This window comes from Mixophyes fleayi, chromosome 5, assembly GCF_038048845.1.
Source record: "Mixophyes fleayi isolate aMixFle1 chromosome 5, aMixFle1.hap1, whole genome shotgun sequence".
Lineage (NCBI taxonomy): Eukaryota > Metazoa > Chordata > Amphibia > Anura > Limnodynastidae > Mixophyes > Mixophyes fleayi.
The window spans coordinates 245,709,922-245,735,899 of NC_134406.1; the positions used below are offsets into that span (position 1 = coordinate 245,709,922).

The 25,978-nt window shown below is 39.1% G+C and overlaps 2 protein-coding genes across 3 annotated transcripts in view; one reads left to right on the forward strand and one right to left on the reverse strand.

Annotated features, from left to right (window-relative positions):
* Positions 1–759: 759 nt before the first annotated feature.
* The window catches only part of CDH17 (cadherin 17), a 322,180-nt gene continuing 296,961 nt past the window's right edge, over positions 760–25,978 (reverse strand). Inside the window, exon 18 of the transcript XR_012692911.1 lies at positions 760–774. The gene's annotated coding sequence lies outside the window, so the exon portion shown is untranslated. The remainder of the gene's footprint in view (positions 775–25,978) is intronic.
* On the forward strand, positions 3,486–18,004 carry LOC142159152 (RNA-binding protein 12B-B-like). 2 transcript variants are annotated; one of them, XM_075213783.1, is made up of 3 exons: positions 3,486–3,601; positions 10,823–11,010; positions 15,221–18,004. In XM_075213783.1, the coding sequence occupies exon 3, from the start codon at positions 15,231–15,233 to the stop codon at positions 17,118–17,120; it is 1,890 nt and encodes a 629-aa protein (XP_075069884.1). In that variant the 5' UTR covers positions 3,486–3,601; positions 10,823–11,010; positions 15,221–15,230; the 3' UTR covers positions 17,121–18,004. The 2 variants fall into 2 exon arrangements, with proteins under 2 accessions (XP_075069884.1, XP_075069885.1); XM_075213784.1 differs by lacking the exon at positions 10,823–11,010.

Genomic DNA, 25,978 nt, shown 5'->3' on the forward strand with positions numbered 1-25,978 from the left:
GCAATGAGCTGCCTAAAATTACCTTTAGAATGCTGCTGTGTTCTCTAATGAAGGAAAGTGCATTAATACACAGTGTACTGTTTTTAAATAATTTTACAATGTTATTAGCAATGGTGAAAGTCACTGTGAATGTTATTTATTCAAAATCAGGTTTAAGGACTGTTTAAGGACTGTTTTAAACACTTTATTTGAATATATGATGCATATATTAATTTAATCAGATGTTCAGTTAATATGTTAACTATTACTGTCATCGTGTTTAAAGATAATGTCATAGCTTTGTTACATTTACTGTGTGATATGGCACAGTAATGCAAGCTGTGGTGCATTTAAACCTTTCTCTATGCTTAACTTTTAATAGTGGTAGGCAACTGTAGCTCTTGAGATCTGACAGTTTGCAGTTCCATAGTGAGCGCAGGGTCAGCATGGCCGGAGCCTGGTGTCACGACCTGCAACCTGCAGCTCCTGTCTGCAGGTACTTTGTTGGACCTTTTCTATATATTGTATCCTGCCTGTAGTACCACTGTCCACCAAAGGGGCCACTGTGGTACTTAGACTGGTCTTACCTGCCTCGTTATTGCTGGAAGCTTAAACACCTGCTTCTGGCCTATATAAGCCTGTCTGTTCCACGCAACCTTTTGCCAGATCACCATGTCACTCAATCTGATGGGAAGCAATCCTTTGACTCCTGGTTATTCTTACCTGTGTGCCTGACCTTGTGGTTTTGCTGTTCATTCCACAGCTCATCATCTATATGGTTCCTGAGTTATACACCTGTTTGAAACTCTGTGCTTCTCAGTGCAACCTGTACAGCTTACTTCCCCGTTTCATGCTGTCTGCTCTCAAGTATTTTACTAGTCTTTTCTTTAGGGGAGGGTTTAGCATAACCACGCCCCTCCTTCACTTTGGTTGGTCCTGCTCCCTCCTTTCCTTTGCTCGCACCTCTTGGCTGCAAATTCAACGGTAGGAAGATTGCTGCTGGGGGCTACTTATATAAACTCCTTAATTGCCTCCAAGAAGTGTGGATTTTTTTTCCAAAATTTACCTTAACTCTCTTCACTCTAGGGAATATTGTGAAATTTTATGTTTTTGTGGTGCTCATGGCTGTTTTATGTAATTATTATTTGAATGTTTGTCAAGTTGTCTAAGCAGTCTACAAACACAACAAATATGTTTGCAACCTTAAGATCCCTAAGTGTAAAATGTTAGGAGGAGAGTCCAACTGACCATTATAGTTATCAGGGATAGAATCAAATGCATAGTTGCCAGCTTTCTGGTGGAAAGGCGGAAGGGGATGGACGCTGCAAATCACATCATTTAGAGTCCCGACAAGCAGATTGCGGGAGAATTCTTTAAGATAATGGCCTTTTCATAAGAGCTGCACACATTTTTAACATATATAACAAGGTTATTGCAATCAGAAAATTGCATCATTTGGACCCACTCCCCGTGACGTAATGACGCACATGCGGCATTTTACAGTGGGGGGCGGGGCCAAATGCCGCAATTCCCAGAGAATCACGGCATTTTGGACCTAATTCTGCCCACTTCACTAGGAAGTGGGCAGATGGGGGAGATTGCCATACTCTCCCGGGAGTATATGAGACTCACCCGAAATGCGGGAGTCTCCCGGATATTCCGGGAAAGTTGGCAAGTATGCCATAAACAGTGACACAACCACGCTTCCTCACCCGTTGCTGTGCCACAATGGGCTTCTGAAGCACTAGGAACCCCCCTCTCCAAGAATGTACCTCCCAACTTTCTGCGAGTAGGGACAAACATGCCAAATCATGGGACAGTCCTCTCAAATCAGAGCTAATCCCACCATAATCGGAACAGATGAGAGGTATGCACCAATAAACTGAGGCAGGTTAGCATTTCATAAGCAACTGTGTATTACTTTGCATTTACTCTTTAATATGTTTTTGCTATATATATTATTTTAAAATTGTCTCTATGTCATACCTCCTGACTGTGCCAATTGTGGTGAGGCAAACTGATTCGCGGGTCCCAAAGGGACTTAAACTAAAGTGGGTGGAGTCTCATCCAAAAGTGAGCATTTCCATAGTTGCCAATTCCACTTATAACAAGCGGAATTGGGCTTCTTTTTTCGTGAAGTTTTTTCACTGCCATGGGTAGCTAGTTTTTGGACTTGGACTTGTTTTCCAAGTCCTCAGGTTGCATAATCGTTTTTTTTTTTTCTCTGTTACCATTTTGTGATTGGTGCATTTAGTTTTTTTGTGGGCGGGTTGTGCAGCGAATTTCTCCAATGAAGTGGCGCTTTGTGGGTGGGCGGAGTCAGGGGCGGATCTAGAAAACGGGTGTACCCGTGGCGAATTAGGCCCCACCCCTTTCTAACATCTTAGGCTGCATACTATGTGCAGGTCCGTCCAGCCGTGACAGGCAGGGACAGTGTGCTGCCCGACTGCTCTGATTGTGTTTTAAACACAATCAGAGCAGCCGGGCAGCACACTGTCCCTGCCTGTCACAGCTGGATGGACCTGCACATACTGTGCAGCCGTCGGCAGCAAGTGTCTGCTAGGGGGGGGGGGGGCGATCGGGGCTGCTAGGGGGGGGGCGATTGCCCTGATCGCGCCCCCCCCCCCCCCCCCCTGGATCCACTACTGGGCGGAGTCAGAGGAGGACGTGGAATAAATCACAGGAAGACAGATCTACAGCAACCTACTGAGATAAGTGCTGTGACAGACACACAATCGCTGCACTTATAGTAGGTAACACTGCTATATAACATCCTCCCCTCCCATTCAGTAAGCTGCTTATACTGTTATATCATGGGGCTGTGTGGTATAGACATACCAGTGTCCTAAATTACAGCATTTGCGTTTTCATTTGCCATATCAGTGTATAAATGTGTCCTCTTGTGTTTATAAAGGTTTTCTAAATGGAGATTCAGTGTAGAAATTAGTGTTATAGAAAAGGACGGTCCCCTGTCAGTTGGGCTTTTTAGGATTGGTTTGGGCTTGTTTTTCATTTCAGAGTTGGCAACCCTGAGCATTTCTTGTCTAGTGGGGCAGGGTCATAGGGTTATTTTGTCTAAATGTGGGGAGTTATGCTTTGTACAACTATCCTTGATTACAATATTGTAATACCTAACACATTAGCATGTGTTTAATAATACTGACAATTTAACAGGAAATGCCATATTGTTAAAACACCTTTATCTATGGCTTTGATTTTACCCCGCCAACAGGCCGTACCTATGACGTATAGCTTGGAGACCAAACTAATGAAACGTTCAAACGTTTCCGCCCTCAATATGGAAACAGGATGTACGTCACGTCACTTCCGTTCTGACGACAACGGCGCCTCACGGGGCCAAAACCGTCACGATTAACGTGTAAATGAAATAACATGAGATAGATGTCATATAAGTGATCTCTGGCGGTTCCCGCTCTGTAATTTTGTTCGCGCGTAAGAAAAAGACGCGTAGACCACGCGCGCGCTTCGGGAGGGCGAGTCTGCGCATGCGCGGTAAACCCCTCCTCACGGCCCATTGTGAGCGCCATTAAGTTACCTGAGCGGATTCCAGGCGGCGGCGGTCTGTGCGGTTTCTGTCTCGTTCTTCCAGCGGCTTTTCCCGGTAATAACGGTTCCGTGTGTATTTGTGTGATCCGGGGCAGGAGATCAGGATGTGTTATGAGCTAGAGAAGGGACTTCCAGGGCGGGATACAGGGTTACCGCGGTGTAAATACCCCGTGTACAGGCCGGCGGCGGCTCTCTGGCTGCTGTGGAACGGGCCCCGGATGCTGGAACTGCTGGTGTGACAACAGCCGGAGAGCCAGAGGTTGCCCAGTGTGTCACATGGGGGATAGATGGGCCTCTGTTATATCAGGGACACAAGCCTGCACCCTCCATGTGGGTTCCTTTCAAACCAAAACCTCAAATGTTCCCCACATGGTGGCCATGGTTACATTCAAAATTATTAGCAATCTTGAAATTTAGAAAAATATTATTTTACAACACAGGACGCCAAGCATGTTGTAAATTGCTTTACCATGCAGTCCATGATATTGGGAAAAATGTATTGATCACCATGTTTTCTAATTTAAAAGTACTATCAAAATAGTTCCAAAACATTGATGTCCACATAAAGGCCACTGTGATTGTTTCCCCAACTAGTAATAACAGATGTCTTTCTGATACCCTGCCATTATGAAGGTTTCAATGATTGTTGTGTTCTCAATGTTGATATGTGTGGAGGGTTTTACATGTGAGCTGTACTGCAATTTAGAATAAGAATATAAGCCACACTGGGGGTGATTCAATTAGTGCAAGGTTACCTCATATCACACAATGTTTCGGTGTGATGTTCAGGTAATGATCTTGGCTCATTTTTGCTATTTCCTTATAGAGATATCTAAACCACACTCCCTAAGGGAAAATATGCAAATAACCTATTCCAAAAAGGAGAGTATAATTTTGCATAATGTAATTTGCCTCTTGGGTCTTTAAGGTTGTTTACAATATTGCAATTAAAGACTTTATACTATAAAGTATCTATTTTTTTTGAGTATCCAGCTGAACAGATGAGTTCATATGAAATGAATGCTCGAAAGTTGCAGTTAGCAACACATATAGGACCCGAGGCAGACTAATTATAGGGATTATTTAGTAATACTTTTACCAAAGCTAATGTGGAGTATAAAGCAAAGACTAAACCATGCACAGTATTACCTCTTTATAATAAACTTCTTAACAAAAGTGCACTAAAATGTATGTGGTACAACTCATTAGCAGATAGAGTATAGAACAATGATGGCTAACCTGTGATTCTCCAGGTGTTGTGAAACTACAAGTCCCAGCATGCTCTGCCAGCTATCAACTAGTTATCTACTGACAAAGCATGCTGGGGCTTGTAGTTTCACAACATCTGGAGTGCCACAGGTTACCCATCACTGGCATAGAATAACTAATTTTGTTATTCTTGCACACGTACATAAGGGTGTGGGTTAAAGTTAGAAACAGAAAATGCTTTGAAAAATCCAGACAAAAGCCACAAACATATACACACTAGATTCACAAAAAAACACCCAAGTGTTTTTTGTGAACTAGATTTACACAAAAAGCCGAAAATCATAATAAATATATTGGAACAGCCGGACACATATTAAATTCATTGAAAAAGTCAGAAACAATGTAAAGTGTACTGGAAAAAATCAGAAATCATAGAAAATGTTTTGAAAAATCACACAAAAGCCACACACATACACCTTGCCATATACACAGTGAATTCACACAAAAAGCTGGAAACCATATTAAATGTATTGTAGAAGCCGTGAACCATGCATTGAATAAAAATGGAAACTGTAGTAAATGTATTGAATGCTTGTGATCCCGTATTTTTCCAAAATCTTATATTCGTTCAAAATCCATGATCCAGCTTGCGTACAGATTATAGAATTAGTTTGCCATTCAAAGTACTGAACAAAGGCTTGACTCCATTTTCTTTTAGCTTTCTTTAAGAGTTTCATGTATTACACTTGATTGTGCATTTTGTAAATCTACTATATCCGTTCAATAAACATTGATGTCAATTGAGGTTGCACCATGCTTTCTGAGCCAGAGTTTAACATCTTGTCTGATGTGATTCCAGCATACATCCCGCTTTCCATTTTGAAGTAAAGTGACAAAAGCGTTTGAAATGGCTTGTTCCCTGTTCATAACTACAATTACCTTGCTGGAATTAAGTTGTGGACAGTGTTAAGTAGACATTCAAGGAAAAGTCTGGGATTTTTCTCCTCCTAAGTTTCATGTAAAAGATAGGCTACTGGTATCAGTTGTGATTTCTCAAACACAATACAAGTGTAGTAACATAAATATCAATTGAATGTTGTATCATAGGACAACAGGACGGGCAAATCTTTTTCTATTTGTATAAGTTTGGAGTTCCTTCAAAATTTCTTAGGAATCGTGAACAACGAAAAAAAATCAGGAAATAGACAGTCTTTATAAACCCTTCCGTGACATCGGATAGTTTATACACGCTGTATAAATTTATTGTCGTCTTCCTTTTCTCATTTTTTTTATTTTATATGGTTTACTTTTATTGTCTGTAATCTGCTGTATCACTGAAGGCAAGGTCCCCTTATGAGGCCTGTGCAGATACTTTTTCCTGTTTCCATGAGGCAGTGCATGCTGTTCCCTGTCATCTATAAATTTAATTAGAACTATCTCAGATTCAGTATCAACTAGCATATACCCATATCTAGTGAACTGTCCTAGTCCAGACAAACAGGGATGTAGTGAAAGGTGCGCCAGGGGAATAGAGCATATAATATTCAATATAGCCTAAATGAAAATGACAGAATCCGTATTATAATAAAATAATATTGATTACATAAATTACAAATTTCTAATATGCTCATAAAAATACCCAAATGGTAAAATCAAAAATTATCTTCAACTGTGTATATAAACTAAAACTAATTTACAGTGTATATGTTGTTCTTATTGGGTCTTCCAAAGCAAAAAAAAAACAAAAACAGAAAGATTCAAAATTAAGTGGTGTGCACACAAGTCCACAGTATATATTAATGTGATTGTAAACACACCATTGGTACTGCCTTAAGGTGCAGAAATCTAAATAAAGTGAATGGCCAGTTCACTTAGTAAACAAATGTAACCATCAGGCGTACAGATACTATTCTTGTACCAGTGGCCTTGATCCTTTAAGGAAAGTATACCAAAATTTTACCTTGGCAAAACCATTGGACAGGAAGGTAAATTTAAAATGTGGGGACAGATATATAATTTGGTAGGGCATGTCGTGGATCAACTTCAAATGTCAGTGTAAAAATACAGCTATCAAGTATTTGAGTACTACTTGAAAAACAGCCAGTATTTTCCTTATGGGCAATATAATAAACTAATTTGCACCCCTTGAATTGTAACATGGTTTTGTCCAGGAGAAAATGTACTCATTCTTTTGCCTTACTTGATGAATCATGCCCAGTATTCTTAATCAAAAGAATTCCAGAACAAATGAAAATCTAGCTTACGTGTAATTAGTCTTATTTAAAATGTATGATTCTGTAGCGATCTCGCCCAGTTCAACGTGTAGGCTGTTAGAGAAGGATCCCCCTTCTGATGTTCGCACAGCCAATGAAGATTACACGGTCAGGGTCTCTTCATGTAGGTGTTCATGTAGATGGAACACAGTCTTAACAGGATATAGCAAATGCTATTCTTCAGATTTAGCATATAGGTGTGCACAAATAGAATTCCCACTTGTCTGTTTGCTAGACCCAGGTACCGATGAGGGATATAAGATTACCTGACATGTTTCGTTAGCTTGAGTCTGACTTTTTCAAAGATACTTAATAATCTTGCGAGTGTCCATTTATATCAGTGTTCTGCTGTAATTAGTATAAACAGCTGCAGTGATGAAATCAATCTTACATCTGAGGTAATTCACTCAGAACTGCTTTATGGCAACATATATAATTCCTTCATTACTTAAATTACCATATGTTATATAAAACATTGCTATTGGTTTTAGTTTTTATAATTGTGAAAAGGCTGAAGAGAAGAATCTACTTGTCCGTTACAATCACGAAGTACATGGGGCACTCTCATAAGCATACCAGACTCTTCTCATTGGCTCATTTCTCTAAACTACAGAACCTAATTTCTCAACGCGTCAATATCACAGAGATCTTATGTATAATACCCACATTTTCAGATAATCTAGATTTATATGTTTTCTTGACGAAGTCTATGTTTCTGCTTTTCTCAAAATGTCCTTCTTTATCTAACATATTCAGTAATCCACAACTGTGGGATTAAAGAAAAAACCCTACTATAATTAGTGGACTTCACCATAGAATAATATGAAACCCGACATAAGAACAAAGATAAATGTATATAAATGTGTGTGTGTGTGTGTGTATATATATATATATATATATATATATATATATATATATACACAAAAATAGAGAAATATATGTAAAAAATCTAGCATCAAAATTTCCCGCTCCCCATATGGGATATGAACCCTGGGTGGCCCATTAGGAAACCTTCATCCTAAGTTGCTGAGCCATAACTCGGTATATGGATCAGTCTGCTAAAAAAAAAAAAAAGATTAAAAGATGGTGGAAACTCAAAAGATATTCACTTTATGTATCCCCAAACAAGCAAAAATAAATAAATGTATCAGATTCAGAATAATTGGAATTCATTAAGCTAATTAAAAACCAATACTCAATTCAAAACACCCCACTTAAAATGGGTTCTCTATATCTCGTTGTTATAAATCACAGCTAATTATATTGAGCTAAACTATGTGACAACGGACATAAGAAAGGAAAGAATAATGTAAGTTGTTTAGCCACACCAGTCGGTTATATATGCGATTCTATCATTACCATGGATACATATAAAAACATCCTACAGACATGGTTGTGATTTAAATTTCTAATTATCTGAAATTAATTTCCATAGTTTCATTCAACCCTTCAGGTATCGGTGTACGTAGCTTAAACATCCAAAAATCTCTTTCACAAAGGATCCTGAACCTATCACCCCCTCTTGCTGTGGGGTTGATAGATTACATAATAACCACATTAATGTCCATGAGGTTTGCATTATGCTCATTTTTAAATTGTCTAGACACACTGTGGTCTTCAAAGCCATTGATATTTCATCTATACTCCATGAATCTGATACATACGCTTGTGGTTGTCCTCCCCTTATACCGCAGTCCACAAGGGCACTGTAGTACGTATATAGCAAAGGTTTTACTGCAGTTATAAAACTTTCCTTTGATTACTTGTTATAAAACTTACCTTCGTATTGTTTCTCATATATTGACAGGTTGTGCATCTTAATTTACCACATTTAAAATGTCCTTATATATTCCCTAAGTGACCAATTGATTGAGTTTCTCATTCTCTTTTTTTGGTTTCAGAAAACCCGAGGCCAACGTATTTTTTAGATTTTTATTCTTTTAAAATATAATAGTGGGTTGTTCAGGAATAAAAGGATGGTGTCCCAGTCTACATTTTTAGCATAATTGTAAGCATCATCTTGAATCTCAATGGGATAGCATTTCTCTTCAAAAACTCTTAAGCATTCCCTTTGCTTGTGTTTCAAAAGAGCCCTGCACAGAACAATTTTGATTCTGTTTAGTTGGCTCTTGGGTATATTTTTCAGCCATGGCTTATGGTGATTGCTATTGAAATCTAGTTATTTGTATCCACATTTTACTGATAGTTCTCAGTAATAATACATGAGCCCTGTGCTGAGAGGGTCAGATCCAGAAAGTGTACTGTTTGTGAACAAATTATATTTATATTAAGATAAGTGACAAAGTTCTGAATTAAATCCACCGTGCCATCCCGAAAAAATGTCCTGGTCCAGAGTATCTTTGTAGATTTTCGGTGTCGCATTTAATTTACCATGTTAATCCAGGTATATTGATCACATCTCCAGTCATTTGTTCTGCTGAAACATCCCACAAATGAATATAGATAAACATCATCTCTGCTGGGTTTAACGTTACTTTTTGAAGATCTGGGTGTGTTAATTTTTCATAGGCTTCTTCTATTGAAATGTTTAAGTTTCTTTTACAGTAAAGTGTCATTCATTACAGTTTTTCATAGAAATAACACAGAAGTAGAACTACCAAGGTCCTGAGTCATTAAGGAGAGCAAAGCAAAAAAAAGACTAAATTTGATCCTGGACAAACCATATTACAATGCAAGGGGTTCAAATTAGTTAATTATTTTGCATGTAAGGAAAACACTGGCTGCTCTAGTAGGGCATGTAGTGTAGTTTTATTTTTACACTGAATGTAAAGTTGATCTAGGACATGCCCTACCCCAACTTTAAATCTGTTCCTGCATTTTATATTTACCCCCCTCCCAATGCAATATGGTTTTGCCAAGGTGAAAATTTACTCCTTTGTTTGCTTTGCTCTCCTTATTGACTCAGACCATTGAAGTGCATTTTGCTTCTTCATCAATAGTTATATCTTGCTTTACAGCATCAACTTGTTCCTTTTGTTGTAATTTAGCTGACAGAGATTGATGATCCTGTAGTAACACTAAAAGTGGGTACACACTACAGGTTTTTCACCCAAATATCTTGCCAATTTCATGATAAACGACTGTTAGGTCCCATATTGCATTAGTGTGTACACTCCCACAATAATGTTTTATTGTACCAAAGCTCATCGTATCGTTTCATTTTATAAACTGACTAAAACTCACTATCAATGTTGGTTTGATGTCTTTTGTGTGATATTTTCAAAGCATTTTCTATAGTTTCCGATTTCAATACATTTTACATGGTTTTCGGCTTTTTCAATACATTTTATATGGTGTTTTCGGCTTTTTCAACACATTTTATATGGTTGTTTTCGGCTTTTCAACACATTTTATATGGTTGTTTTCGGCTTTTCAACACATTTTATATGGTTGTTTTCGGCTTTTCAACACATTTTATATGGTTGTTTTCGGCTTTTCAATACATTTTATATGGTTGTTTTTGGCTTTTTCAATGCATTTAATATGTTTCCGGCAATACATTTTATATGATTTCCGGCTTTACCTATACATTTTATATGATTTCCGGCATTTTCAATACACTTTACATGGTTTCCAGCTTTTTTGAAGCAATTAATGTTTCCGGCTATTACCCTCTTCCTTATGTTCTCGTACATAATGCATTAGGCATTATGAACAGTAACTTTTATATACAAGATGGGAAGTGTATCTGTGCTCCTTGACCTGGTATTAGAATAATGCATTTGCTGAGCATTTTTCTTAATGAAACTTTTGGGGCTTTTTTCTCACACCAGTGACACCATCCATCTTTGTATTTGATGCCTGAATCTATTTTATGTGATTTTGTGAAGATTGCAAACACCAGAAGAGTAAAGCATCTATAGAGGGATTCTAGAAATGATTGCAAAGATACCTGCTCTTTTCCAATGAAGAGAGCAACTATCTAAGTTACCTGCTGGGAAATTCGGATTTACCACCAGAAGTAAGTAAATTGAGTTTGTGTATCAGTAAGTTCAGATTGAGAAGTTTTTCGTAGAACCATGTATATCTCAAGACAAATAACACTATTCTTAATTGTGCCTAGTACTGAGGGATGCTTATGCTAAAAGCTAGACAAAGTTCTGTGCTGTTTGTATAGGATATGAGCAAAGTTAGCACTGCCTCTGCCTCACCATTATTATCTTTTATTTATAAAGTGCCACAAAGGGTGTGCAGCGCCGTACATGACATATACAGAAAACAGTGCTTCATAACATAATACATGAAGAACAAAATACAAAGACCAGGCATATTGAATGAATAAAAACACAGGTAACACGGTAATGTAGATCAAATTATATGAGGGAAGTGAGTGAGAGTGATGGTAGTAATCAGCTGGAAGTAGGCCTAAGCTTAAGAAAACAGAGCTAGGGAAGCAGGCCAATAGGTACAGAGGGTGATAAAATATTAGCAGGAGAACACAAGGGCCCTGCCCGTGAGAGTTTACATCCTAATGGAAAGGGAAAGACACAGGTAGGGAGTACCGACTGGGGGAGAAAGTCGGATAAAGGGAGTTAGGAGGAAGGCTGATAGGTTTAAATAAAGAGATGAGTCTTAAGAACACACTAGAAGCCTTTGAGGAGGGAATGTCCAGGCAGTGCACAAGGCAGGTGCATGAGATGGAGAATATCGGAGCTAACAGATGATTGTTGAATGCTGTCCTCATGTAGCAGTGTTTCCAGGTAGAATGTTCCTCTCCTGTTCTCTTCTTGTGTAACTGTTACTGTGCTATCTAAATTTGCCAATACACTTGTAAAACAACCACACTTTAATCCTTAAATCCTCACTTGCTAACACAGCCTCTGACTGATGGTTAAATGATTGTCAGAGAGACGTGATCAATTTCTTGAATTAACCCCCATTAATTTCACACACTACAAAGAAGTAATAAAATTCCTAAACAAATAAAGTGTAAGTATACCATATATCTAATGGACAATATTGCACATCTGATCTCTTTAAAGATAATTTTTATTGAAGAAAACAAAGGAGATTTTGTAACTAAATATACAGTAATATATACACTAATGTGCTATATGTACCATATCAGCTCCTTGTGTGAAGTGAGAGTCTTGAGAAGAGATAAAAGGATTATAGGACAGAGACATAAAAACAGCACCTCACTACTCTTTAATATAACTAGATCATCTACTGCAGGGGTGCCTAGACTTTTGTGACACAGAATCTACTTTTTGATTAGTCTGCATGTGTTGATCTAAAAACTATACAGTATATTAAAGCATGTACAAGTGGATATCTGGGGATTACTAATGTTACACAGAACTGACTACTCCCGTCCACCTACATATAGAACATTAGGAGTTAAGTTTATATATCCATGTATCCTTTGAAAGCTTCCTCCAGCTGCTCTCTACTCTGTGTTATAATTAACAATCATATAGTCCTCAACAAGCCCTAAAATGAATAAATTAATCTTGTGACAAATTGTGTTAAATTACACCATGATTTTAACAAATTGACCATTGTTTCCCGGCATTGTGTCATCCTTTTTTAATGCTGGCTGTGGTCTCTGTGCATAGCATTTTCTATTTTGACTGCAAGCTGTATAAGTTCATGCTTTCCATGTTGAGTTTAAACTTTCACATTTATTTCTTACTTACCTGCTTTATCCCCTATTCACTATGGGGGTTACTTACCCTTTTCAATCACATCCAGTATATTTATCTCGGTATAGAGAATTGTGGATTTTCTTTACATCACATATAGGCTCTTATTGGTAGTTTTCCACAAGGACACCACTGATATATACTATATGGACAAAAGTATTCTGCCGCTTGACTATTACACCAACTGGGACTGTGATGACATTGTATTCAAATACATATACTTTAATATGGAGCTGGTCCCCCTTTTGCAGCTATAACAGCTTCCACTCTTCTTGGAAGGCTTTCCACAAGATGTTGGAGTGTTTCTGTAGGAATTTGTGCCCATTCCTTCTGTAGAGTATTTATTAGGTCAGGCACTGATTTTGGATGAGAAGACCTGGCTCGCAATCTCCATTCCAGTTAATACCAAATGTGTTCGATGGGGTTGAGGTCAGGGCTCTGTGCGGGCCAGTCAAGTTCTTCCGCACCGAACTCATCAAACCATGTCTTTGTAGTTCTTACTTTGTGCACTGAGACTCAGTCATGTTGGAATAGAAAAGGGCCTTCCCCAAACTATTGCCACAAAGTTGGAAGCATAGCATTGTCCAAAATGACTTGGTATGCTGAAGCATTAAGATTGCCCTTCACTGGAGATAAGGGGTCTAGCCCAAACCCTGTAAAACAGCCCCATACCATTATCCCTCCTTCACCAAACTTTACAATTGACATAATGCAGTCAGGCAGGTAACGTTCTCCCTGCATCTGACAAACCCAGTCTCGCCCATCTGACTGCCAGACAGAGAGAAGAGTGATTCGTCACTCCACAGAACACATTTCCAGTGCTCCACAGTCCAGTGTCGGTGTCATTTACACCACTCTATCCGACACTTGGCATTGGTCTTGGTGATGAGGCTTGCATGCAGCTGCTCGGCCATGGAAACCCATTGAAATAAGCTCCCGCTGCACAGTTTTTGTGCTTACATTAATGCCAATGGAAGTTCGGAACTCTTCAGCTATGGAATCAGCAGAGCGGTGGTGACTTTTACGTACCATGCGCCTTAGCAGTCGTTGACCCCGCTCTGAGATTTTATGTGGTTTTCCACTTCATGGCTGAGTTACTGTTGTTCCTAAACGCTTCCACTTTCTAATAATATAACTTACAGTTAACCGTGGGATATCCAGCAGGAATTAAATTTCACGAACCGTCTTATTGCAAAGGTGCCATCTTATCACAGTACCATGTTTGAAGTCACTGAGCTCTTCAGAACAACCCATTTTGTATCACAAATGTTTGCAAATTGAGACTGCATGGCAAGGTGCTTGATTTTATACACCTCTGGCAACAGGTCTGATTGAAACACCTCAATTCAATAATTGTGTGGCCAAATACTTTTGTCCATATAGTGTACATGTTACTGTGAGAAAATTATAATTGTAGCACTAGACCTCTAATTCCTTGGTGTTTTTTTGTTTTGACAAACCCTTACTTTCTCCATTACACACACTATTATTCTGTAGCTCTGTACAATAATATCTATAAAATACATCGCACATGTAATATACATTTGCCATAATTTGTTAATTATTGACCAGGTTTGTTTTTTTGTAGCAGTGTGGTTTTATATATATTTTTTTGCGTGCTGCAGTTTCATGCAGTAAATATAGAGCAACAACTGACTTAAACGCAACTTACTTCCTACACACGTTTCAACACTGGTTTGCAATTCACTTTTGCACGTGACTTTCACATATGTTCCTTTTTGTTTTGCTACATGCAACAAATATTTCTATTTACCCCTTTTATAGTGCACGACAAAAAGCATCCAAGTGGCCCCATCTTTGAGCTAATTGGAGAGAACTTTCATTTACACTGTCTAGCAAAGGGCTGCTTCATGAAGTTATTCCTGTAGGTCTGTTCTAGCCATCACAGATTGTTACAAATTCTATCATGGAACACTTCTATAACACAAATGTGATGACACTCTAGTGGGTGGGGCTTATTGAGTGTATACAAACAGCAAATGCTTCTGGAAAGACCTACCTATATTTTATGCTTTGGATTTTAACATGTGGAGCCCCACCAGCACCAGGGGAATAATACTGTGCATCTGAATGTGGAGAACTAAATAACATAAACTTCCACAATAATAAATGTACCTTAAAGTTTTGTTTCACATTGCATTTTACGCACATTAAGGTTAATTAAACTAGTGGAACTATATAAGTAGCTGATGATGATGAATGTTGCATTTTATGTGTTCTGATTTAAGGGAATCTGCAATGATTCTTCTGGTCTCTTGAATTTGTAGTGTGCTTTACATGTCTTCATTTCTCTGTCGACTCCACAAGAAAGTATAGAAAATATAAGTAACAATATCTTCATACTTCATATAGAATACTAGAGCTGTTTATGTGCATGTGTTTTAGCATTTGTCTATTTGTTTAATCAGCATATGCTGAACGGAATTTTATGCTGCTGTTAAGAAGAAGAAAAAATCTTTTGCAAAGGAAAGGTCTAAAAGAATTTTTCTTTTTTTCTTCCAACAGGTAGCTAAGAATGTCTATAACTCTCCGGTTAGAGGGGCTGTCAAGTGCTGCAAACTCCCGGGATATTCGAGAATACTTTTTTGGGTTGGAAATTCCCCTTGGAGGGGTTACTGTTATTGGTGGTAAACGTGGCGAGGCTTTTGTTAACTTCATAACATGGGAAGATGCACGACGAGCAATTCAACAATCAGGCCGTCCTTTAAAGGATTCCACCATTTATGTTTCACTCAGCTCTAATGAAGAAATGCAACAAACTTTAGAAAAGGCTGAAACTATTTCAAAAGCTTCAATATCTGATAACAATGGTACGCATGAAGAAAAACATCTAGATGAACGAGGTGCATCTTCTCGTAGAACGCATTTATACTTGCTCGTAAAAGTTAGTGCTTCTGAAGCAACAATAGCGGATGTCAAAAGATACTTTTACAGACTTAATGTTAGAGATGTTTTGTTCTGCAAAGATCTGCGATCAGTTAGGAACGGCGAAGCAATAGTTCAATTTGCTAACAGTGCTGATGCAGTTGAGGGTATTCAAAGATATCGGGATAGTAAGTCAATAAGTGTGATATGGTCTAGTGAAAAAGAGTGGGTTAATTGTGGTGGCACGGTAGATTATGATGATGAGCACTCTTCAAGTGCATCAACACATGGAAGAAAAAGAACTCGCTCGAGATCTCCACGGAGGCGTTCCCGATCCCCGCGGAGACATTCCCGATCCCCGCGGAGGCGCTCGCGATCTCCCCGGAGGCGCTCGCGATCTCCCAGGAGGCGTTCCCGATCACTGCGGAGGCGTTCCAGGTCTCGGAGACGTTATTCTCGCTCTCCTTTTAGGCGTTCTAGGTCTCCACGAAGGCATACTAGATCTCCACAAATTCAATCGGATGAGCTTGAGTCAATTTATGCATATGAGTTTCATGTGCATGTTTCGAACTTAAGCTACACTGTTGAAAAAGCGGATTTAAAGACGTTGTTTTATAATGTCATGAGTGACGATGACATTACATTTCTGCGTGATGAGAAAGGCTATAGAACAAGAGAATGTTTTGTCACGTTCTCAAGTAATGAACATCGTAGAAAAGTTCTTCAATTACACAAATATATGTTAAAGGGACGTCCATTGTACATATCCTCAATCTCTAAATCGAATATGCGAAAGCTACTTTTTGTTAGGAAAGCGATATGCTGGTATGATTATACAAGGGGCAAATGCGTTTACTTGAGAAACTTTCCTTCTGATGTTTCTAAAAAGAACATTCAGGAATTCTTCACGGACTTTTCTCTGAGTGAAGAGGATATTTTTCTGCTATGTGATAAAAGAGGAATTTTTCGCGGGGAGGTATTGGTAAGGTTATCAACGGAAGAAGAAGTAACCAAAGCTGAAAAATTAAATCGTACAGAGTTCAAAGGCAAAGAAATTCCACTGAAGCTCATCCCTGAGGAAAAGTTGAAAAGTTTTCTGCGGGCAAGCTGCATAATGGCGCTGCCTTCAGACCCATATGAATGTGTAACCCAGGAAGATGATCTATCTGAAGATAAAGGTGTAACACAGAAAGATGGTACATCTGAAGAGAAGTGTGTTGCTCAGGGAGGTCATACACCTGATGCCAGTACACATGACAATGATGGGTGTTTTGTTATGCCACCCCATATGTATGAGTGTGTTACTCAGGCAGATGATGAAATCAATGATGACTGTGTTACCCATGCAGTTATTACACAGGAGGATAAATGTTTAATCGAAGCAATCGATGAACCCAATGATGACTGTATTACCCAAGCAGATATTACACATGAGGAGACATGTTTAATCCAAGCAATTGATGAACCCAATGACGAGTGTGGTTCAAAGGAAAATAATACACATGGTAATGAGAGTGTCGCCAAGGGAGATGATCAGTGATGAAGCCATGTACTGGGACACTGAACTGGAGTTCTGTAGAAATTCAGCTGCACACTCCATAGACTGGGCTTATTCTTCTATATTTCACAAAAATTACACCCGTACAAAATTCTAATAACCTTCTTAGTAGGATTGTCTTAGTGATGGCGAACGCACAGTTACCTGTATATCACAAAAAATGTGGAAGCTCATTTTGTAACAGGATTTGAGTGAAAAACCAAATGGCATCTCATTCTTATGTGTTTGGAACTTTCTTGCTAGGACCTCTTTTGCCTTATTTGCCACCCTTTGGTAGCAGAGGTTTTTGTACCTACCCTGGGACTCACACTGTTACCATGACACCATAGGTGTTTGCTGTGCAGGTGTTATGCAGTGGGTTCTGCTATTTCTGCACACATGTATAACACCATTGCATTTACCTGCCTGTTATTACAATGTATCTACTAAGCAATGTCTGGATAATTGCAACATGCAGTGGTCTTGGTGGTGATATTAACATATTGGATCCCAGGGAAGGCACCTTCACATATCTGTTACTCAGGGGGGAAACGCAGTATAGGGAAAATTTGCCCTCCCATAGATATCCCATAGACCCTATAATGTAATGTTCACACTTTTTCTATAGTGATTTTTGTAAGTCTCAAACATTGCCAAGTTATGAAGAAGCTGTGTCTGCAGTGAGTGTATGTTAAAGCATTGTGGTCTTTTTCTCTTGGGGATAGACTTCTAGTGTCAGCCAGTTTTACGCCAATGTCCCCTTAACACATCGCACATGGAGCAGTAACAGAATAAATGTGCATTAGGATCATTGATCACTGTGTGATTACACATGATCCGTTCACATTGGCATTTGTCTCATCTCTAATAAAAGTTTGTCCCTAAAATATTAAGGATGCAGATTCCTTATTCATGTACTTGCTTTGTATGTTGCTGAGCTGCTTTAGAATCTTTAGTCTTAAATTGCTAAATCTGTGCCGACCTACCTATTATGTGCATATGCATGCATTTATGTTTAAGTGGTCAGCAGTTCCTATACCACACACATTTACTTTGTGTTTCCACTCTGTGTGCAATCTGTGAAGTGCACTGGAATACAATATGACTTGTATGCAATAGTCATGTGAAAAAGACCTTTGAAAAATGAAAGTCCTTTGAATATTGTTAGAGATTATATCTTTGCTTCTTAAAAGGGAATATTTTATACAACTTACAGTACTCACAATCATGTCGTATAGATGTGTAGGGTTTTACGGAGTAGCAAGTAAAATATGAGTCATGTAATACCGTACAAGTCCCAAAAGTCATTTCTGTTTGCCTCAAATGTACATTTTCCTTGGTTCTTTAAGATGCTGCCTCCTAGACTTGACTGAAAAAGCCCCTGCAATGTACATTGTTATCCACACCTGCATTAATAAGTGACAACCATAGTCTTTATTCTGTAGTCGTAATTGATTTTAAACCCTCCAAAAATATGTTTTAGTCATCCTCTATTGTGCAGGGCCTGAGGAAGTTATTCCACTGCAACAAGTGAACAGCCAAACAAGTACAAAAACTTTTTTTTTTTTTATATAAAAGTCTTAGAAGGGAGCAATGGGAATTTTGATCTTGACACTGGATAAATCCTCTTATGGAGTTCTGTAATATTTAAGGACATGCACATACTGAATACTCTGCATTTAGCTTGCAACTTTCTTTAAAAACTGCAGCCGTCAAAGGAGCCCTGCAATTATAACAGTTTTAATCCACCTCCTTGATTATAGACCAGAACAGTGGCAGACATTGCAAACAGGTCAGCCTAGGGTGCCCTCAATTGCACAGCTGTCCAGCCAGACAGGACCACTATTGTTGGTTGACACATTTACTACAGCAGGGTTTGTCATTAAAGCTCTGTATCGTATAATGAGGAGGAAGCAAAGGTGTATTTATGATGCTGGAGCTTAAAACAAATTATTGGAAAGGTTCCCTATTCAAATTAAGCTAAGAAACATGGGTTATAAACAGTTAATCCTTTACGCTAATAACTGGTGCCTCATACTGATGTCACAAAATGTATGATCCCAAAACAACTATAAAGCCTAGATATAAGCTGATCAAAATCAGATTATTATTGGGGTGCTAGCAAATGTCCGACTGCAATAAAAGCAGACACCATTCACTGTGGAAGTGATTCAACCACCAGGGCAGAGTGTTACATGGTCAAGTCTCATAATCTGGCCACCATTTATGTTGCCAAATTGAGCCATGATACCATCACTCGGGTTTTAGGCTGAGCAGTGTAAAATGTTTCCGGTTTTCTGAAGCAAAGATCTAATCAGTGCAGTGTAAGAGTATAGCATCCATAAATGTGTTTGACTGTTTATTTAAATGTAAGTTTTCCTTTTAAATACATTTTCCTTCTCTTGAAATGAAACCCATTTTCTGTTTCTAAATATTTTTATTGTTGTAAAGTTAATTGTAAAAATCTTCAGCTTTATCACATAAAACAAGTAGTTGTAATCTAAGAGGATATAAAACTGCATTGTGTTCTGATCTAAGCATTTTAGGATCTTTAAATGACCTGAAATTAAAAAAAACCCATGTCATACATAATTTCATTCTATGGAAATGTCACAGGAGGAGATGTGGTGTAGATTGATCAGAAATTATAGTTATTCCACGGTAAATTAATTATTTTAGCAGGCCTCTGACATGTAATAAGCACAACCATGAGGAATCTCTCTGCACCTGTTATCAAAACCAATATTTTTAATAACAAGGCCATAAGAAGGAGCAGAAATAACAAAAAAATAACAAATTCCTACATGGTAGTATCCGTTATACAGTCTGTCTACAGTATAGTATCATCAAACACTTAATATGGTCTTCTAATTTCACCCTTTCTACAGTGTCTTAGTAAACATTCAGAAAACATTTTATACAGTCTCAGTATAATCTCACCACATCACACTCAAACTGTAACTTCTTAGCTACAGCTGTAGCATGAGCCTTTCCATATTAATGGGCTTCAGCCCATCCTGAATACATACAAAGAATAGCCAATACATATTCAATGATAGAGCGTTTTTTTATTTTAATTATATCGCTTCACAAATGGACTCCAGGTTGGGATTATGTGGTTTGCTGTGTCTCAGATTTACCAGCATTATATGGCTGGCAAATAGGACAAGTTTCAAAATACTGCATTACAAGTAAATCTTGGTGTAAATAATTCCTAGGTCATGTCAGAAATAATCCCTCCTGTGCTTCCCTGTGTCGTTCTATGGTACATTCGAGAAACTTATGGGACTATAACTTGTGGAGCCCTCCGGTCTCCTGTAGAAGTTATCTCATTTCAAGATACTGTCAAAGACCTCCCTGTAGCCTTTTCAGGATTCTGGGCTTCAATTTGGAGTGTAGCAAGTTTATCTAAGGTGGTTACAGGGGAATTTCAAAGTGATGTGTATGTGGAAATACGGTATGTGGTCTCCTCAGAGAACCAGAATGTGGTGCTGAAGCATTTTCTTTTGCAACATATCAGTGAGAAGTGTGATTGACCATATGGTGAACTCTTATTTCAGAAGGTAACATTGCGTTTAGTCGTTTATTCACATAAGGAACATCATACTAATCTACAGGCCTGCTAATGTAAGATAATATCTTTGTTTATAGAGATGTCCATAATCACGAACATCCAAAGGCATATCAAACGGTCAGTTAAGATGTTTACCAGCGTTTGAACTATACACTATGTGACTTGTGCTGTATAGACAGAGGGTAGGTAATCACTACCTGGTACTTGGAACAGACAGCATAACCGCAGACAAATGTAAAAGCTTAATTTCTTGGAAGAGCCATCAACAATAGAGGTATATCTGATGTCCGTTCTAGGTGAAGTGAGATTATAAGCTACTTTAATGCAATCACGTTCAGATTGTTCATATGGAAAGTAGGATTAAGTACAGGACATTTGGTTGTAAGAAAACCACATAGAGAATACATAAAATAACATCTCGTATTTGGTTTGCCTTGCAGATGAGAGATGTGTTTTAAAGAGTAGTTCAGACATATTTGGTACAGCAACAGTAAGGAGCCTAAATCAGTGTTTGTAAAGGATTCCTCCACTATGGCAGCAGCCGCTACAGCTTTCAAGCATATGGGAAAAGTATGAGCTACCCCCGGGCAGGTACAATTTGGACTAGTTTGCCCTTGGCCGCATAGTGCACGTTTGCAGCCAAGAGTGCAGTCAGAGAATGTTCCCCAGCCATTCCAATTGTATTTTATTCTAAACAATCAGCGAGTATCCTCTGCCTATTGCTTAGCCGCAGCCATCTGAGTATGATAGCATACTTCTAGCACACTGATTGATGGATGGCATTGGAGAGCTTCTAGCACACTGATTGATGGATGGCATTGAAGAGCTTCTAGCACACTGATGGATGGCGCTGGTCAGTCACTAATCGGAGTGTAGCAAGATCCCCATACACTAATTGGTGAATGGCTGTAATTATCCAGCAATTAGAGTGCAAGAAACTTTTTACTGAGTAAGAAGGTGAACCAGCACAGCCAAACTACCTCACCAGTGCAACTGGAAACAGCAGGTAACAGCAGAAGGGGTAATTCATTTGGATTACTGCCAGAGATCTGGAGCCTGTTTATAAAGCCACTAGAGATCTGGGCTCTGCATTATAAGGACACCATCCTGCAAGTCTGGTCTATATAGTGAAGTAACCAGAGATTTTCAGGGTTTTCATTGTAATGCATGGTATCGGGCGGGGGCATTAAGGCCCCACCAGGGAAATGCATTGGTAGGGGCCCATGAAATAATGTGCACACTGCTGCTGAAGGGATGTGATCAGCCACCAGAGAATAGAGACCAGACAGTAGCGAGCATGGTCAGCCCACAAAAAAAGTTTTTTTTTCTTTAAAATAGTTAATTATTCTTTTATCAGCTAGAAGGGTCAGCGAACTTCAAGCACTTGCTTGTAATTCTCCAGCAACTATCTTTACTGTTCACAATGTAGCAATGAGACCTGTAAATCCCTAAATAGTGACATGACATCATAATGCCACAAGAGTGTAAAAGAGGTCATGTGTCTACTGCTCCAACAATCAGTATCTGGATAGTACAAGCAATCCAAAACACTTTTTAATTGGCAGGCAAGCAACCACAAAGGCACATCCTATGAGGAGCATGGCGAAATCCAGGGACAAAAGTTCCCAGCCCTCCCATGCTACCAGGTCAAGTAATGTGATGTAAAATGTGATAGGGTGATTTTTTATATATATATATATATATATATATATATATATATATATATATAGTTAACCCATGCATGATACTCATGCATTCTAGTCAAATCAAGCTACTTAAGGTGTTAAAAAGGTTCTTGTCATGCATTTGGGCCATAGCCCAGGCCTCCTCAGGGGAAGAGCGTTACTTCCCGACGTAAGCGCCCTTTTTTAACGTGGTTTTGTCCACATGTCACCACCTCATCATTCTTCTCCATCACCTCATCCTTCATTTTCATCGCCACATCTATCCAGATGTCTATCCAGACACAGGGATCTCTCTCAGCGGTCCTGAGTATCACACTCCTCTCGCTCTGTCACCCCCGGCAACCACCAACCACTCCCAACTGTCACTTCTCCTTCAAGAAATATATATATATATTTTTTAAATCTTTATAAACACTTTAAACAATTAACAAATTAAATTAACAAATTAAAAACATCTTAGTATACCAAATTTCAGCCCTTTCTGAATTTTTTTTCCCACACACTAAGAATTTAGTAGGTCAGTGTATAACTCCGCCCAGCAGGTGGCGCTGCAGCTTGGTTTTATTTTTTCCACAGACAGACTAACACGCCACTAAGCATTTATATTATAGATTTTATATATATATATATATATATATATATATATATATATATATATTATACACACACAGTACTGTGCAAAATTTTTAGGCAGGTGTGTAAAACTGCACAGTAAGAATGCTTTCAAAAATAGAGGTGTTAATAGTTTATTTTTATCAATTAACAAAATGCAAAGTGAATGAACAGATGAGAAATCTAAATCAAATCAATATTTGGTGTCACCATCCTTTCCCTTCAAAACAGCATCAATTCTTCTAGGTACACTTGCACGCAGTTTTTGAAGGAACTCACCAGAGAGGTTGTTTCAAACATCTTAGAGAACTGACCATAGATCTTCTGTGGATGTAGACTTGCTCAAATCCTTCTGTATCTTCATGTAATTCCAGACAGACTCCATGATGTTGAGATCAGGACTCTGTGACATTGCCTGTATGTTTGGGGTCGTTATCCTGCTGCAGAATAAATGTGGAGTCGATCAGACGCCTCCCTTATGGTATATCATGATGGATAAGTACCTCCCTGTATTTCTCAGCATTGAGGACACCATTAATCCTGACCAAATCCCCAACTCCATTTGCTGAAATGTAACCCCAAACGTGCAAGCAACCTCCATCATGCTTCACTGTTGCCTGCAGACACTCATTGTACCGCTCTCCAGCTCTTTGGCTCAAAACTGGCAAAAAAAATGGGACCCAGGTACACCTATCTGCTGTTCTGAGAAGTCTGTACAGAAGTGGTCTTCATGGAAGAATTGCGGCCAAAAAGCCAACATTCTACAGCAGGTGCTCTGGACTGAGGAGTCAAAGTTTTAAATATTTGGATGTAACAGAAGGTAGTTTGTTCGCTGAAGGGCTGGCCTCTGAGGGGAAGTAACAGTTGTTAAACTGACAGTGCCTTTAACTTATGCAGGTAAATAAGTCAGTAGTAGCACAACTTGGGAACAATGGAAAATTACACTCAGCCTCCTTGCAGCATGTCCATATGTGTTTAATTGAATGAGTACACTTGAGACAGGTCTCTGGGCAAGCTGCAGCAGTAATCCACTGGGACAAAACCTCTTGCTTGCAGTCCTCTATGCTCACCTGCAATTGACCCAGACATGGAGACTCTCTCTGGCCAGGGGTTTACTTTGTATACCCACAATAGTATCTCTTTACAGGGCTCACCCGGAGGTTTAATGTCACAAGTACATTATTTCCCTCACACTGGACACTCCTAGCAACTCTGGGTGACATCTGGCTCGCAAAGTCTCTCCAACACTAGTCACTGGCTGGACTCAGACTAGCATGTCAGCTGTGCTCAGACTCCTCTGTAACACTCGGTCTCTCCTGCACCTGCTCCACACTCCCCTAGGATGGCTGCTCTCCCCTCTCTGTAGCGCAGATTCTATTTATATGCTCCCCTCTGCCGATTGGTACTTTTGGACTTCTCCATTTCCTCCTCCACCTAGCAGCCTGGACTGCTGGGAGATGCAGTTAGAACACTAAACTCAGTGCCATTTAGGTGTAGCCTCACGACTTTGAGGGTCACTTCTGTGTTTCTTACATGTTTTTTTTATTGGTAGGATATGTGTATTACAGGTATTTAAAATTGGAACAATGACTCATTGTTTTAGCGTATCACTGGCCTTATTCTCTCTTTAGAACCAGGTCTTAATGGGTATTGCTATATCGTAAGAGATTGGCAGGATCATTGTTTGGTTCAACATAAGTGTCCTACCTCATTTACATGTTGCACCATAAGGTAGCAGATACTCTGACTAGGATCTCTTTGTTAGGAATTTACAGGAATACAAAGTGCTGTTGTAGTACAAAAAAATATTCAGTTTATTGCAGTTCACTGCATATAATGGTGGTCTGAGCAAAAGGACATTGGATATTGTAGTAATCAAAGACGGGTGGAAACACAAGTTCTGAGGTGATGCAGGAATATGTCTTTATGGCAATGCAGGAATATAACACAGTCTTTACTGCAAATGCCCCGCACAGTGAGCAAAGAGCATTACCGCCATGCATGCCTGAGGATTCTATGAACTTTATGAAACAATGCAGTTGAAAAGCCAGATGTCTAAAAGTTGCAGATCCAGGTAGCAGGAGCCAGGAGACAATAATTTGCAAAGCAAGTTATCAGTAACCAGGAGACTGCTGAAGACAGACAGAAACTAGATAATGCAAGGTCAGAATCACACAGATACAGACCGGAACCTGGAAGCTAGCATGTAATAATATCACTGGCAATAAATGCAGGACAGTGAGAGCTTAGAAAGTGCAGCCTTCCAATCAGCACTCAGAGGAAGACACACCTGAACTGCATAGCACATCTGTATAACAAGCAGAATGCAAAGCAGATTTAAACTTAATAATCTTTCTTTAGATTTCTTTACTGTGTAGTTTACAAGGAACTATCCGTTTTTTGTGCAATCAAAATCTCATGCGCATCCCACAGGAAACATCAAGGTATAACCCCTTTGGCGAGCTAGAAATAGTGCATCCTACTTTGTATAATCCTTTCCTAGGAGGTTGATTTTATTGAACTAAGGACAAAGGCATGTTTCTCAAGTATAGGACCTATGACAACAGATACAGCCAGGGGCAGAACAGTGCAGTGCTAACCACTTACCGAAAATTGGCTATGCCACTGTAACCTAACAAGAGAGAGGGGGCTTCTTCTGATCATGTGTGGCTGGCACATGTACCCATTGCACATATGCCAAGGAGAAGAGGGCCTCAGAGGGTGGGTACTGGCATTGACAAGCCACTCACCTCTAACTGCCTCGCCTGCAACCATGGTAATTTTGCCACTGTAGAGTCATCTATGGGCTGTTTCTAATTTAGTGGCTGCATTAGCTTTAACGGCACACGGACAAATTTTCAAGATCCACATTCAAACTTGAGATAAACTATTAAACCTCGCCTAATATGTACATTAGATTACCTTATCTACACTCTCTACTGTCCATGTGGTCTCGCCTATGGGTGAAAGACTATCCAAAATTTTTGTGA

What these genes read in the sequence shown, in the direction of transcription:
- LOC142159152 (XM_075213783.1), top strand. Translation starts at nt 15,231, where the DNA reads ATGTCTATAACTCTCCGGTTAGAGGGGCTGTCAAGTGCTGCAAACTCC.